General features: G+C 48.1%; 1 protein-coding gene across 1 annotated transcript; it reads left to right on the forward strand.

Moving 5' to 3' along the window:
* Window positions 1-5,161: 5,161 nt before the first annotated feature.
* On the forward strand, window positions 5,162-14,362 carry POLR2E (RNA polymerase II, I and III subunit E). Its single transcript, XM_053372324.1, has 8 exons — window positions 5,162-5,292; window positions 6,735-6,909; window positions 9,044-9,159; window positions 10,037-10,117; window positions 11,969-12,027; window positions 12,748-12,826; window positions 13,599-13,685; window positions 13,855-14,362. Exons 1-7 carry the CDS (start codon window positions 5,236-5,238, stop codon window positions 13,662-13,664), a joined length of 633 nt encoding a protein of 210 aa, XP_053228299.1. The 5' UTR covers window positions 5,162-5,235; the 3' UTR covers window positions 13,665-13,685; window positions 13,855-14,362.
* Window positions 14,363-14,782: the final 420 nt, after the last annotated feature.

Below are 14,782 nucleotides of genomic sequence, written 5' to 3' on the forward strand. Positions count from 1 at the left end.
TCCCCTCCAACATTTCTCCCCTGAAAATAGGGACGTCCTATTCCATCCTCTCCAACGTTTCTCCCCTGAAAATAGGGACGTCCTATTCCATCCTCTCCAACGTTTCTCCCCTGAAAATAGGGACGTCCTATTCCGTCCCCTCCAACGTTTCTCCCGTGAAAATAGGGACGTCCTATTCCATCCCCTCCAACGTTTCTCCAGTGAAAATAGGGACGTCCTATTCCATCCCCTCCAACATTTCTCCCCTGAAAATAGGGACGTCCTATTCCATCCCCTCCAACGTTTCTCCCCTGAAAATAGGGACGTCCTATTCCATCCCCTCCAACATTTCTCCCCTGAAAATAGGGACGTCCTCTTCCATCCCCTCCAACGTTTCTCCCGTGAAAATAGGGACGTCCTATTCCATCCCCTCCAACGTTTCTCCCCTGAAAAGAGGGACGTCCTATTCCATCCCCTCCAACGTTTCTCTGTATATGCTGTATATATCATTTTATTTTACTTATTATAATGTTTATTTCATCTATAAAATAAAAAATTCACACCCTTCTCACAAAAAAGGCCTTTCCTCACCCAGAGAAAGTTCTCGCATTTCATTTGCCCTTTTCCTGCACCCTCTTTTTAAGAAACAAAAAAATAAAACCATTACAGGTACTTGGACTACAGACATCGTGCATGCCTGCATTATTAAATTCCTGATTCATTTCCTGACATCATTCTTAACCGTTCCTGGGAGGGAGAGGAACTAGCCTAGATACATAACTTGGTCAAGTCAACAAAGCTGAGTCTGCAGATGTCCGGCCAAACAAACAGGAAACTCTCTTCCCTTCCGCCACAGATCTGCATGATATTTGCAAGACGGGCTCCAATTTCCCCTGCAAAATCTCTTTTTTGCATGCAGAAGGCGGGTTCAATCGCCTGGGGAATATCCAAGTAGGGCTGGCAGAGAGTGACCCCCCCCTCGCCTGAAACCTTGGAGATCAGCTGCCAGCCAGTGCTGGCATAATCTGGCTCTGTATCCGACACTGCTGCTTGAGACCAGCCCTTTATTCAGAAACCAATGAGGACTGGGGTCTTATTTATTGATATTGATATTTACAGTCAAGGGGCACGGGTGGCACTGTGGGTTAAACCTCAGTGCCTAGGACTTGCCGATCGGAAGGTCGGCGGTTCGAATCCCCGCAATGACGGGGTGAGCTCCCGTTGCTCGGTCCCTGCTCCTGCCAACCTAGCAGTTCGAAAGCACATCAAAGTGCAAGTAGATAAATAGGTACCACTCCGGCGGGAAGGTAAACGGCGTTTCCGTGCGCTGCTCTGGTTCGCCAGAAGCGGCTTAGTCCTGCTGGCCACATGACCCGGAAGCTGTACACCGGCTCCCTTGGCCAGTAAAGCGAGATGAGCGCCACAACCCCAGAGTCGGCCATGACTGGACCTAGTGGTCAGGGGTCCCTTTACCTTTACCTATATTTACAGTCATACCTCGGGTTACGGACGCTTCAGGTTGCGGTTTTTCGGGTTACGGACGTGCCGAAACCCAGAAGTACCAGAATGGGTTACTTCCAGGTTTTGGCAGCCACGCATGCGCAGAAGCGCTAAATCGCACTTTGCGCATGCGCAGATGTGCCGAATCACGACCTTCACGTGCGCAGACACGGCGCTGCGGGTTGCGGACGCTGCGGGTTGCGAACGTGCATCCCGCACAGATCACGTTCGCAAGCCGAGTGTCCCCTGTATATTTATTTTTAACTGGTTATGACACCGTGACGCCAGATGGCGCTGCAGAGCTGATATCGCAGCTGGATTTTATTTTCAATTGTGAGCGTTACAACTTTTTTTTTTTTTTTGCATTTTCAGAGCTGTTATTTTACAGCTGTGTAGATCTAGCTCAGGGCTGTACAAAGGTTCCAGATTTTTCCCCCAATAAATCTGGGCACGCTTTTCAACTTCAATTGGTTTTGTACCGGGACTGATTTGTAAACCCGGGGACTGTCCCCCGGAAATGGGGACGTCTGGTAACCTTAGGTTTGAGGTTAGATCCTGACAAGACAGAAGTTCTGTTCTTGGGGGACAGGAGGCGGGCAGGTGTGGGGGACTCCGTGTTCCTGAATGGGGTCACTGTGCCCCTGAAGGACCAGGTGTGCAGCCTGGGGGTCATTCTGGACTCACCGCTGTCCATGGAGGCGCAGGCCAGTTCTGTGTCCAGGGCAGCTCCATCTGGTATGCAGGATGAGACCCTCCCTGCCCGCAGACTGTCTGGCCAGAGTGGTGCATGCTCTGGTTATCTCCCGCTTGGACTACTGCAATGCGCTCTCCGTGGGGCTACCTTTGAAGGTGACCCGGAAACTGCAACTAATCCAGAATGCGGCAGCCAGACTGGGGACTGGGAGCGGCTGCCGGGACCACATAACACCGGTCCTGCATTGGCTCCCAGTAACTTTCTGAGCACAATTCAAAGTGTTGGTGCTGACCTTGAAAGCCCAGTATACCTGAAGGAGCGTCTCCACCCCTATTGTCCATCCCAGACACCTGGGTCCATCTCCCAAGGGCCTTCTGGCGGTCCCCTCCCTGTGAGAAGAGAGGTTACAAGGAACCAGGCGGAGGGCCTTCTTGGTGGTGGCACCCGCCCAGTGGAACATCCTCCCATCAGATGTCAAGGAGATAAACAACTATCTGACTTTTAGAAGGCATCTGAAGGCAGCCCTGCTTAGGGAAGCTTTTAATGTTTAACAGACTACTGTATTTTAATGCTTTGTTGGAAGCCGCCCAGAGTGGCTGGGGAAACCCAGCCAGATGGGTGGGGTATAAATAATAAATTCTATTCTATTCTATTCTATTCTATTCTATTCTATTCTATTCTGTTGTTAGCCGCCCTGAGCCCGGCTTCAGCTGGGGAGGGCAGGGTATAAATAAAAATTATTATTATTATTATTATTATTATTATTATTATTATTATTATTATTATTCTATTCTATTCTATTCTATTCTATTCTATTCTATTCTATTCTTAGGCTGTACCGTACATTAAAGAAAAGGGAAAATGACCCACACGATTCCACCCACCACTCAGGAATCCTGGGAACCGTAGTTCTGCCCAGGGTGCCGGGAATTGTAGATGGGGTAAGCTACAATTCCTGGAATTCTTTAAGAAGGAGTCATGCGCTTTCAAAGTGTTTGCAGACTTGCTTTTGGTTTGCAAAGGAATCCTGAGTCAAGAGGGCAGGATTTTACCCCGTTACATCAGCAGACGAGCCGGTTTGTGCTGTCATTTTGAGCCCTTTAACATAATTGTCTGTATTATTTTTGGATTTTCATTTCCCCATGAGCTCACGCTTGTTTACCTTTTCCCCCTTCTCTGTGCATCATGCAAATAGATATTTACGATGTCTGGGTGTTAGTCATACTCAGAGTAAGCCCATTGAAATGAATGGGCATGACTAAGGCACATTTATTTATTTTATTTTTTAAGTTTCTATTTATACTCATCAGGCTTATACATTCATTTTGCAATCATTTTCACATTGCAAAGTTTGACTTCCTTCCCCCCTCTTTCCGCGGATCCTTAAATTTATTTTTAAAAATGCCTTCTGCATATGCAAATTCGTTTAATCTGCTGATTTAATAATATTATTAATAATAAATTTTATTTATCTCCCGCCCTCCCGCTGGGCTCAGGCCGGCTAACAACAATAAAATAGTGCAACATTCTAGAAACATCTCATTATAAAAATTAATTAAAATCAAATCAAATCAAATTAATTTTTCCCTATAAATATATACTCTTACGAAGCTACAGGTTGTTACAGCCATCCTGCCAATGTTTTTCTCCGTTTGGAATTTATCTGTAAATATTCAATAAACCATTTCCATTCTTTTATAAAAAGTTTATCGGGATTTCTTAATTCTTCCTGTAGGTTTTGCACATTTCTGCATATTCTATAAGTTTTTTTTTTTAAATCCATTTTTCCTTTGCTGTTTCTTTCCATTTTGGGGTGAGTAACCTTCTTGCTGCTGAAGTCGCAAACATAAATAAATTTCTATACAATTCAGGTAGTTCTGTCCCTATAATTCTCGAAAGAAAAGCGAAGCTTCGGGAAAAGGACAATAGGGATTTTTTAAAAGAAGGGGAACCTTTTATATTGTATCTGCAGAAAGAAAGAAAGAATATTGACCTGATGGTAGGGTTTAAATAGACATTCACAACTTGATGGATAGGGAACAAATAATGTAATAAAAGGGGAAAATACGATATTTGTAGAAAATAGCATAATATATTAGTGAGGTTAATAAATCAGAAATGGAAGTTGAGGGAAGTCTAAAAGCAGGAGGGAAAGATGTTGTGTAAGTTATATGTTATAAGTATATTTGTAATGGGAGAAAATAAAATTAATAAAAAATAAGAATGTTGGAGGGAACACTTTCCGGAGAACAGAGAATGCCTCTTTTTTTGTCCGCAATGGGGAACCTGCATGCACCTAGATATTATTCGAGGAATGCCTCTAAACAGAAGCTGCTTTTCCTCCTGAGAAAAAAGGGAGCTGTAGTTTTTTTCCCTTGGGAGTTGTAGTTTTTTCTGTCCTTGGGAGTTGTAGTTTTTCTTGGGAGTTGTAGCTCAGCAGAATCTGCACATCTGCCAATTCCATCTCCCTGCAGCTAATATATTGCATAAATAAATTATTATTATTATTATTAATTTTTTTAAAAATAAAATTATTGCATTTTTTAAATGACAGGGAAGGCAGGAATTAAACATTGCAGCCAAATCTTTCAGAAAGAGAAGAAAAAATACAAAAAAGTAAAAATATAAAATGCAAAAAAGAAAATATATTGGTTTTTTGTGTGCATTTAAGCCATATATAGGCTTAACTTTCCCCCCCAAAGAAGCTCAACAACTTTTGTATCCCTAGCACTACTCTTCATTTCCCCCCCTGCGTAGTATCTCTATGGTCCCATCGTTGCTATAGCGACAGCAGGGCAACCGGAAGCGTTGGCGCCTGCGCAGTACGGCGCCGGAGAAACCCAAGATAGCTTAAAAAAAATCGCGCGTGCGCAGAACTGCCTTTGCGGGCGCTCGGCGAGGAGAGGCAGGAGAAGTCTATGCGCATGCGTGGAGCCTTCTCCGTCATAGAACGGCGCCCGGGCGACGCGCTTTGCGCATGCGTAGTTTTGTCGGGGGCATTTAAAATCCTATTGCGCCTGCGCAGCGCGTCCTTCGTGTTCTTCGACGCTTCGCCGGGCGCCATGGACGACGAGGAGGAGACGTACCGCTTGTGGAAGATCCGGAAAACCATCATGCAGGTCTGGGCGGGCGGGGAGGGAGAAGGGGAGGAGGGAGCGGGGGTCGGAAGAGCCCGGGAACCAGGTGGGGGGAGGGGGCTGAAGAGAGGGGGGGGTCCCCTTTATAACGCATGCGCAGTACTTCGGAGGCCTACCTGGCAGGGCCGTTGTGCGAAGACAGTCCTGGAGGGGGAATTAAGAGTCATACCCCCCCTCCTCACAACCTTGATGGCAGAAAGTGAGGAGGAATTAAATAACCTTTTAATGAGGGTGAAAGAGGAGAGCGCAAAATATGGTCTGAAGCTCAACAACAAAAAAACGAAGATCATGGCCACTGGTCCCATCACCTCCTGGCAAATAGAAGGGGAAGAAATGGAGGCAGTGAGAGATTTTACTTTCTTGGGCTCCATGATCACTGCAGATGGTGACAGCAGCCACGAAATTAAGAGACGCCTGCTTCTTGGGAGGAAAGCAATGACCACCTAGACAGCATCTTAAAAAGTAGAGACATCACCTTGCCAACAAAGGTCCGTATAGTTCAAGCTCTGGTTTTCCCAGTCGTGATGTATGGAAGTGAGAGCTGGACCATCAAGAAGGCTGATGGCCGAAGAATGGATGCTTTTGAATTGTGGTGCTGGAGGAGACTCTTGAGAGTCCCATGGACTGCAAGAAGATCCAACCTCTCCATTCGGAAGGAAATCAACCCTGAGTGCTCACTGGAAGGACAGATCCTGAAGCTGAGGCTCCAAGACTTTGGCCACCTCATGAGAAGAGAAGACTCCCTGGAGAAGACACTGATGCTGGGAAAGATGGAGGGCACAAGGAGAAGGGGGCGACAGAGGACGAGATGGTGGGACAGTGTTTTCGAGGTTACCAGCATGAGTTTGACCAAACTGCGGGAGGTAGCGGAAGACAGGAGTGCCTGGCGTGCTCTGGTCCAGGGGGTCATGAAGAATCGGACACAACTAACCGACTAAACAACAACATTACCTGTCCATCTTGGGTGGCCCTGCACAGCATAGCTCATACCTTCTCTGAGTTATTCAAGCCCCTTCGCCGTGGCAAGGCAGGGATCCATGAAGGGGTATGACAAACCTAGACAGCATCTTAAAAAGCAGAGACAGGTTATCTTCGGATAAAGAAACTGCCGTTTAGATTTTGGGAGCTAGCGGCTCTTTGGGGTTTTTTCCTCCCACCTCCCCCTACTCCCCAGCCTCCCCAAGGAACCCTCTCTTCTCCTCATCCCTCTTTCCTCTTGTGCTGTGTCTTCCCTATCCTCTCCGTGCCCTGTCTGTTGGGCTTCCTGGAGGAAGCGACCTCTGTGAGAATGAGATGTTGGGCTCTTCCTTTGACCCAGCTGCTGCAGGGCTCTCTTTATATCCCGCGCTGGCTCTCAAGATGCCCTCTGAATAAATGGACCCCTCTCTCCCCTCTTGTTCTTCCTTACTTCCAAATCGCTCCAGCTGTGTCACGATCGAGGTTACCTGGTCACCCAGGATGAGTTGGACCAGACCCTGGAGGAGTTCAAAGCCCAGTTTGGCGACAAGCCCAGCGAAGGGAGACCCCGGCGGACAGACCTCACCGTGTTGGTGGCCCACAACGATGACCCCACCGATCAGATGTTTGTCTTCTTCCCAGGTGAGGCGATGGCATTCAGCAAAGGTTTGACTCTCTTCCGACTGCTGGTTTGATTGTGTCATCTTCTTCGTAGGCTTGGCTAGCTTTCTCTTTTTTCTTTCAACAGGATGTGCTTTAGTTTTTATTTTTGGAGCTTTTTATTTTGACAAAGTAATAATCATAAGTAAGAATAAAAATGTGCACCCCACCACTGAGACCATTCTGTTGTAACTGTCCAGCCTCCCAGAATTTCAGCACCTCTTGTGATGCTTTGACCCCTTTCCATTTTAACAGCACACATTCTACAAACACCCTCCATATCTCCTCAAAATCATTTCTCCTGCGTATTTTCCATCTTACCTTAATGGCACATGTTAATTTATCATTCATAGCTGTATCCCACACCTCTTTATACCATTCTTCCATTTTATATTCTGCTTGCCCTTTCTACTTCCTAGCTATAATAATTCGTGCAGTTGTCAGTAAACATGTGAGCAAGTCCTTCATAGCCTGCAAACCTTCCATCCCATCATAAATTGATAATAATGATAATAATAATGATAATAATAATAATTTTTATTTATACCCTGCCCTCCCCAGCCGAAGCCGGGCTCATGGCGGCTAACAACAATAAAATAGTACAATATTCTAAAATCATTCCATTATAAAATTAATTCAACTCAAAATGATGGCAACCGTTAGGCTAAAGTTCTGTGAAGATTGCCAGAGGAGGGGGTCAGACTGTGCCCTGGCCAAAGGCCTGGTGGAACAGCTCTGTCTTGCAGGCCCTGCGGAAAGATGTCAAGTCCCGCAGGGCCCTAATCTCTTGTGACAGAGCGTCCCACCATATCAGAGCCACAGCCGAAAAAGCCCTGGCTCTGGTTGAGGCCAGCCTAACCTCCCTGTGGCCTGGGACCTTCAGGATGTTTTTGTTTGAAGAGCGTAAGTTCCTCCGTGGGACATACCAGAAGAGGCGGTCCCGTAGGTACGAGGGTCCTAAGCCGTATAGGGCTTTAAAGGTTAAAACCAGCACCTGAAACCTGATCCTGTACCCACCGGGAGCCAGTGCAGCTGGTATAGCACCGGGTGAATGTGATCCTGCAGTGAGGACCCCGTGAGGAGTCTTGCCGCGGCATTCTGCACCCGCTGGAGTTTCTGGGTCAGTCTCAAGGGCAGCCCCACGTAGAGCGAGTTACAATAATCCAGTCTGGAGGTGACTGTCGCATGGATCACAGTGGCTAGGTCAGGGCGAGAGAGGTAAGGAGCCAACTGCTTAGCTTGGCGGAGATGAAAAAATGCTACCTCTGGACTTTGGGTCAGCTTTAACCCGGTGATTTCTGCTCAGTAAAGCTCTGCTGAATGAAATACAATTGCCTATCGTCTATTCTTGGGGAACGTGTTTAAGTTGTTACTCTACTAACTTATACACTGGAATCTACTCTGGATCAATATTAAGTAGAATTTACATGACATTTCTCCCCGCCCCCTGCAAACAAGGTTTTCATGTATCATTAAGGGATGAGCTTTTGCTGAAAAGGGGACTCGTTCTTCTCAGTTGTGGGGGGAGAAGGTCGCCCCAAAATGAAAAGTTGGAATCATCGCATAGGTAACTCAGTGACTGCAAGAACTTGTCAGAAACCTTGCCCCCCCCCAAACCAAAATAAGCATTGCAGGTATTGGAGAATCGCCGTTTAGGTTGCTACTCTGCTAACTCTACATTGGAATCTACTCTGGATCAATATCAAGTAGAATTTCAATGACAATGCTATGGTACCTCGGGTTACATATGCTTCAGGTTACATATGCTTCAGGTTACAGACTCTGCTAACCCAGAAACAGTACTTTGGGTTAAGAACTTTGCTTCAGGATGAGAACAGAAATCACGCGGTGGCAGTGGGAGGCCCCATTAGCTAAAGTGGTACTTCAGGTTAAGAACAGTTTCAGGTTAAGAATGGACCTCTGAAATGAATTAAGTACTTAACCCGATGTACCACTGTATGTGCAACTTCTCAGATGCTGCTTCGCTGTCAAACTGAGGTCTGGAAGCTTCCCTTTTTTATTAAGAAACGAGAGTCTTGCCTGTTGGCTCTAGAGAGGGTGGTGGTGAGGACAAATTATTTTCTCACGCCAACCGTGCCGTTTTGTTCCCTTTCAGAGGAGCCAAAGGTTGGGATTAAGACCATCAAGATGTACTGCCAACGGATGCAGGAGGAAAACATCACCCGGGCCCTCATCGTGGTACAACAGGGCATGACTCCATCAGCTAAGCAGGTAGCCAAGTCCGGCTGCGCGGTGTCCAGCTCAGAGGGCACAGTTGGCGCTAGTTTGGGCACGAGACGTTCGGTGGGCAGCGAACCTTCGCAGGCGAAGAAATACTGTACTTTTCTGCGTATAAGATGAGGGGGTTTTTTTTACTCAAGAAGAATGCTAAAAATCAGGGGTCGTCTTACACACAGATAGTGCAGAGGGTGGACGGGCGATTTGTTTCAGCCGCTCGTCACTGGTGCTCGGGTGTGTGATTGGTGGCTGCGGCAAGGGCTGCTTAGGATTGGCCGTTGCTGACACAATTGGGCGGGCAATCGCTGGCCGCTCTCGGCGAGCTGACAGGCGCTTGTTTGCTTTGGCGACACATGCGAATCTCAGCGTTTGCGGCTCGGGTGAATAGTTTTCGGCATCCCCCTTCCCGCCCCCCGAAACAGCTCGACAACTCAGGGCAATCCTCCCCCCAGAAACAGTTCAACAACTTTGGGCCATCTCCCCCCATTTTCTTAAATTGTAGCCCCCCAAAATAGGGGGCGTCTTATACACGGGGACGTGTTGTACACGGGAAAATATGGTACCTTGGTGCAGGTTACTACTCCCCTTTGTGCCGATGTTATTTGGTTCAGGGCTTGCTAACCTAGTGCCTAAGGGACGCAGGTGGCGCTGTGTTCTAAACCATAGAGCCTAGGACTTGCTGATCGGAAGGTCGGCAGTTTGAATCTCTGCAACAGGGTGAGCTCCCGTTGCTCGGTCCCAGCTCCTGCCAACCTAGCAGTTCGAAAGCTCATTTTCCTTTGTTCTGCTTATCTACTGCCAAGGGGGGGGGGAGCCAATTCCCTGAAACCTTACATTAGCTTATGTCCCTTCTCCTTCCCCTCTTTTTCAGTCTCTCGTAGACATGGCTCCCAAGTACATCCTTGAGCAGTTCCTTCAGCAAGAGCTGCTGATCAACATCACTGAGCACGAGGTGAGGCGTCTCCTCCGTTTGGTTTAACGCTGTGTAAATGCTGCTTTGGCAACAGAAAGCTTCCAAGATGAGAAGGAAACCAAACGGATGCTCTGGGTTGTTCTAAAACGGTGGTTCTGATAGTGGGAGTTGGAAATTGGGAGGGGGGGGAGAGAGGTGCTAAGTGAGGCTCCTTACGGGGTCCTTGCCATGGGATCACATTCATCCAGTGGTTTACCAACTGCACTGGCTCCCAGTGGAGTACAGGGTTAGGGTTAAGGTGCTGGTTTTGACCTTTACACCCCATGCGGCCTAGGACCCTCGTACCAAGGGACCACCTCTCCTGGCATGCCCCGCGGAGGACCTTAAGGTCCCCAAATGACAACACTTTGGAGGTCACAGGTCACAAGGTGGTTAGACTGGTCTCAACTAGGGCCAGGGCCTTTTCAGTACTGGCCCCGACTTGGTGGAACGCTCTGTCACAATAGACTAGGGCCCTGCGGGACTTGACATCTTTCCACAGGGCCTGCAAGACAGAGCTGTTCCGCCAGGCCTTTGGTTTGGACTCAGTCTGACCCTTATGTTTCCCTCCCCTTATGGTCTTGATCTATCGGCTACTTTAAAATGAGGCTGCATTTTAAATTGCATTTTAACCTGTATTTCAAATTGGTTTTTTTTTCTTTTCCTTCTCCCCCCCCTCTTTTTTCTCCTATTATGTTTTTACTGTGATTTTATTGGTGTTAGCCACCCTGAGCCCTGCTCTGGCCGGGGAGGGCGGGGTATAAATCAAATTTATTATTATTATTAGAGGCAAGGAGGCCTCTTAGGCCTCATGTTTTGGAAAGAATATTGGAGTTGGAAGGGGCCCAAGGGTCATCTAGTCCAACCCGCTGCAATGCAGGAATCTCAGCTAAAACATCCATGGCAGATGGCCGTCCAACCTCTGCTTAAAAACCTCCAAGGAAGGAGAGACCACCACCACGGTCGAACAGCTCTGGCCGTTAGGAAGTTCTCCCTGATGTAGAGTCAGAATCTCCCTCCTTGTAACTTGAAGCCATGAGTTCGAGTCCTGAACCTCCAGAGCCGGATAAAACAAGCCCGTCCTCTCTTCCATGTGGCAGCCCCTGAGATATTGGAAGATGGCTGTCAAATCTCCTCTCAGTCTCCTCTTTTCCAGGCCAAAGACCCACCCATTTTGTTGAACTAATCACACAGAATGGTTCCGGTTGGATTTGGAATAAAAGTGCAATTTAATTGTTACTGTTTTGAATTTTACTGTGTTGTCTTCTTTATTGGGTTGTGCAAACAGTTATCCTGACATATGTGATTTAGCAGAGTGACCCCACCCGAAAACAAAATGTATGCATGCCAGATAAGTCCACTGTGGAACAACTGTTTCCCTGTAGGACACAAAAATGGCCTCCATTCTTACCCGAGTTGTTTCTCTGCCTAATGGGTTGAAAGAGCTTTCTGTGCACCAAAAGTGACTAGCTGTGTCCTCATCCTATTTTTTGCCTGTGTCCTGACCTACCTGAAGGAGCGTCTCCACCTCCATCGTTCTACCCGGACACTGAGGTCCAGCACCGAGGGCCTTCTGGTGGTTCCCTCACTGCGAGAAGCCAAGTTACAGGGAACCAGGCAGAGGGCCTTCTCGGTAGTGGCATCCGCCCTGTGGAACGCCCTCCCGTCAGATGTCAAAGAGAAAAACGACTACCAGACTTTTAGAAGACATCTGAAGGCAGCCCTGTTTAGGGAAGCTTTTAATACTTAATAGGTTATTGTGTTTTAGGTTCTATTGGAAGCCGCCCAGAGTGGCTGGGTATAAATAATAAATTATTCTTATTCTATCTTTCTTTCTTTCCGCCTCTGCAGCTGGTTCCTGAACATGTTGTCATGACCAAAGAAGAGGTGACTGAGTTACTGGCCCGATAGTATCCTTCTTTTCGTTCTGCTGCCCTATCCTCGTACGTCTCAAAAGTCATGTTAAGTAAAGGTAAAGGGACCCCTGTCCATTAGGTCCAGTCGTGGCCGACTCTGGGGTTGCGGCGCTCATCTCGCTTTACTGGCCGAGGGAGCCGGCGTACAGCTTCCGGGTCATGTGGCCAGCAGGACTAAGCCGCTTCTGGCGAACCAGAGCAGCGCACGGAAACGCCGTTTACCTTCCCGCTGGAGCGGTACCTATTTATCTACTTGCACTTTGATGTGCTTTGGGACTGCTAGGTTGGCAGGAGCAGGGACCGAGCAACGGGAGCTCACCCCGTCATTGCAGGGATTCGAGCCGCCGACCTTCTGATCGGCAAGTCCTAGGCTCTGTGGTTTAACCCACAGCGCCACCCACGTCCTAAAAGTCATGTTACAAAAACACAAAATACATAAGGAAGATAATTAACACTGACACTAACCCCTGTACCACGCAGCTTCTGTGTTGATTTCTCCATCCCCTTTTGCCCTCCGAATGTGGCCCTCGGAAGGGAGCGTCGCCCTCGGGCCAAAAGGGATCCCCCCGCCCTGGTCTGACGCTAGTTGTCACGAGCCGGGACCTGAATGAGTTCAGCTTCTCCCCGAATCGAACCTGGCTTGTTCCACTTGCCTTCTTTCTTCCTGGGGAGGTGAAACGGATGGATTGCTTTCCCTTAACTGCTTGCCCCCAGTAAACTCCGAGAGAACCAGCTCCCCAGGATACAGGCCGGGGACCCGGTGGCTCGCTACTTTGGAATCAAGCGAGGCCAGGTAAGGACTTGCAGACAGGACACCGTTGGGCCACACGTGAATCGAAGGGGATGGGAACCAGTTCCTGGGCTCTCTGTTGCTCTACAGCAACTCCCAAGAGACTGCGATCTACTCACAGAGTTAAAAACTGGGGTTCAGGTCAAAGTTGACCTTTTTTTAAAAAAAAGGTAAGGGGACCCCTGACCATTAGGTCCAGTCGTGGCCGACTCTGGGATTGTGGCGCTCATCTCGCTTTACTGGCCGAGGGATCCGGCATACAGCTTCCGGGTCATGTGGCCAGCAGGACTAAGCCCCTTCTGGCGAACCAGAGCAGTGCACAGAAACGCCCTTTACCTTCCCTCCGGAGTGGTACCTATTTATCTACTTGCACTTTGACGTGCTTTCGAACTGCTAGGTTTACAGGAGCAGGGACTGAGCAACGGGAGCTCACCCTCTCATTGCGGGGATTCGAACCGCCGACCTGATCGGCAAGTCTTAGGCTCTGTGGTTTAACCCACAGCGCCACCCGCGTCCCATGACCTTTTTTTAGGGAGGAGGAAAAGCCCCGTTTTTACCTGTTTGACATGCTTGTGTTACAGTCATGGGAAAGAGAACATTACAATTTAAATTTAGAGGGCTTAGTCTCGTGTTTTTTTAACTACTGAAATTTGCTGCCATCACCACTGCCAACAGATTCCAATATATTACGCATGTATTGTGTGAAAAAGGCTACTGGCTCTCTTCCTGCCTTCTCCCAAATCAGTACCTGATTTTGAGAACTGTCTTCTTCCAGGTGGTGAAGATCATTCGTCCCAGCGAGACGGCCGGACGGTATATCACCTACCGGCTGGTGCAGTAGCCGGCAAAACTATTTCGCAAGGTACTCTTATCTCCTTACCTTAAGGGGAAATGCGGGCAGCCTCTTTTTAGAGAGAGCTACTTTGTTGAGAAACGCTTCTTTGACAGATTTTGAACAGCATACCTAACAAGATACCAACACTTCTCCTGTACCGCCTCGTGGTTCCGTCAATTTTCCGTCCGCCACGCAGCGCGTGGGCGGCAAACCTGCCTTCCCAGTGACCGCAAGGATTGGAATTTGGGGCGTACGTGTTTGTGTCTCAGAGGGAAATCGCAGGTCAGTGGGAGTCTTCTTGGACAGACGATCGCTGCTTCGAACCACCCAAGCTTCTAGATCTCATGGTCTGAAGTGGAACCGGTTGCTAACTTCACAATAAGCACCCTGCTGATAATTCCACCCACAGCTGAACTGGGCTCAGGGATATTTTGCTTACACTGATGGGGTGGCCTGGAAGCGGTTTTTGGCTATGTGCTTTGGATGAAGAAGCCTAGATGGAGGACCTATGTAGAGGCCTCTCTGCCTTTAGAGTGTGCTTGCAGTAAACCGTTTGCGAGAAAAAGGGTTTTCTGGACTCCTGAGAACGTCCCTCTTCCTTTCTCTGTTTTGCTGATTACCGCTGGGGAAAATCCGCCTCTCTCAAAAGGAGCCTCGACTGTCTTAATAAGGTTATCATTTCAATAAAGCATTGGAACTAATAACGTTTATTAGGATTATTGTTGAGCGCTTGGAAAGTGCCTAACATTTTGTAGGAAAAAACTGAAAAGGGAAACCATGGAAGGAACGATGGCCCCAGTTGTGTAATAATAATAATTGATTATACCCCGCCCATCTGGCTGGGTTTCCCCAGCCACTCTGGGCAGCTTCCAAAAGGATATTAAAAGCACAGTAAAAGATCAAACATTGAAGACTTCCCTAAACAGGGCTGCCTTCAGATGTCTTCTAAAAGTCAGATCGTTGTTTATTTCCTTGAAGTCTGACGGGAGGGCGTTCCACGGGGCAGGTGCCACCACCGAGAAGGCCCTCTGCCTGGTTCCCTGTAACTTCACTTCTCGCAGGGAGGGAACCGCCAGAAGGCCCTCGGGAGAGGGACCCCGGTGTCCGGGGTGGAGATGCTCCTT

The sequence above is a fragment of the Podarcis raffonei genome, chromosome 18 (genome assembly GCF_027172205.1).
Source record: "Podarcis raffonei isolate rPodRaf1 chromosome 18, rPodRaf1.pri, whole genome shotgun sequence".
Lineage (NCBI taxonomy): Eukaryota > Metazoa > Chordata > Lepidosauria > Squamata > Lacertidae > Podarcis > Podarcis raffonei.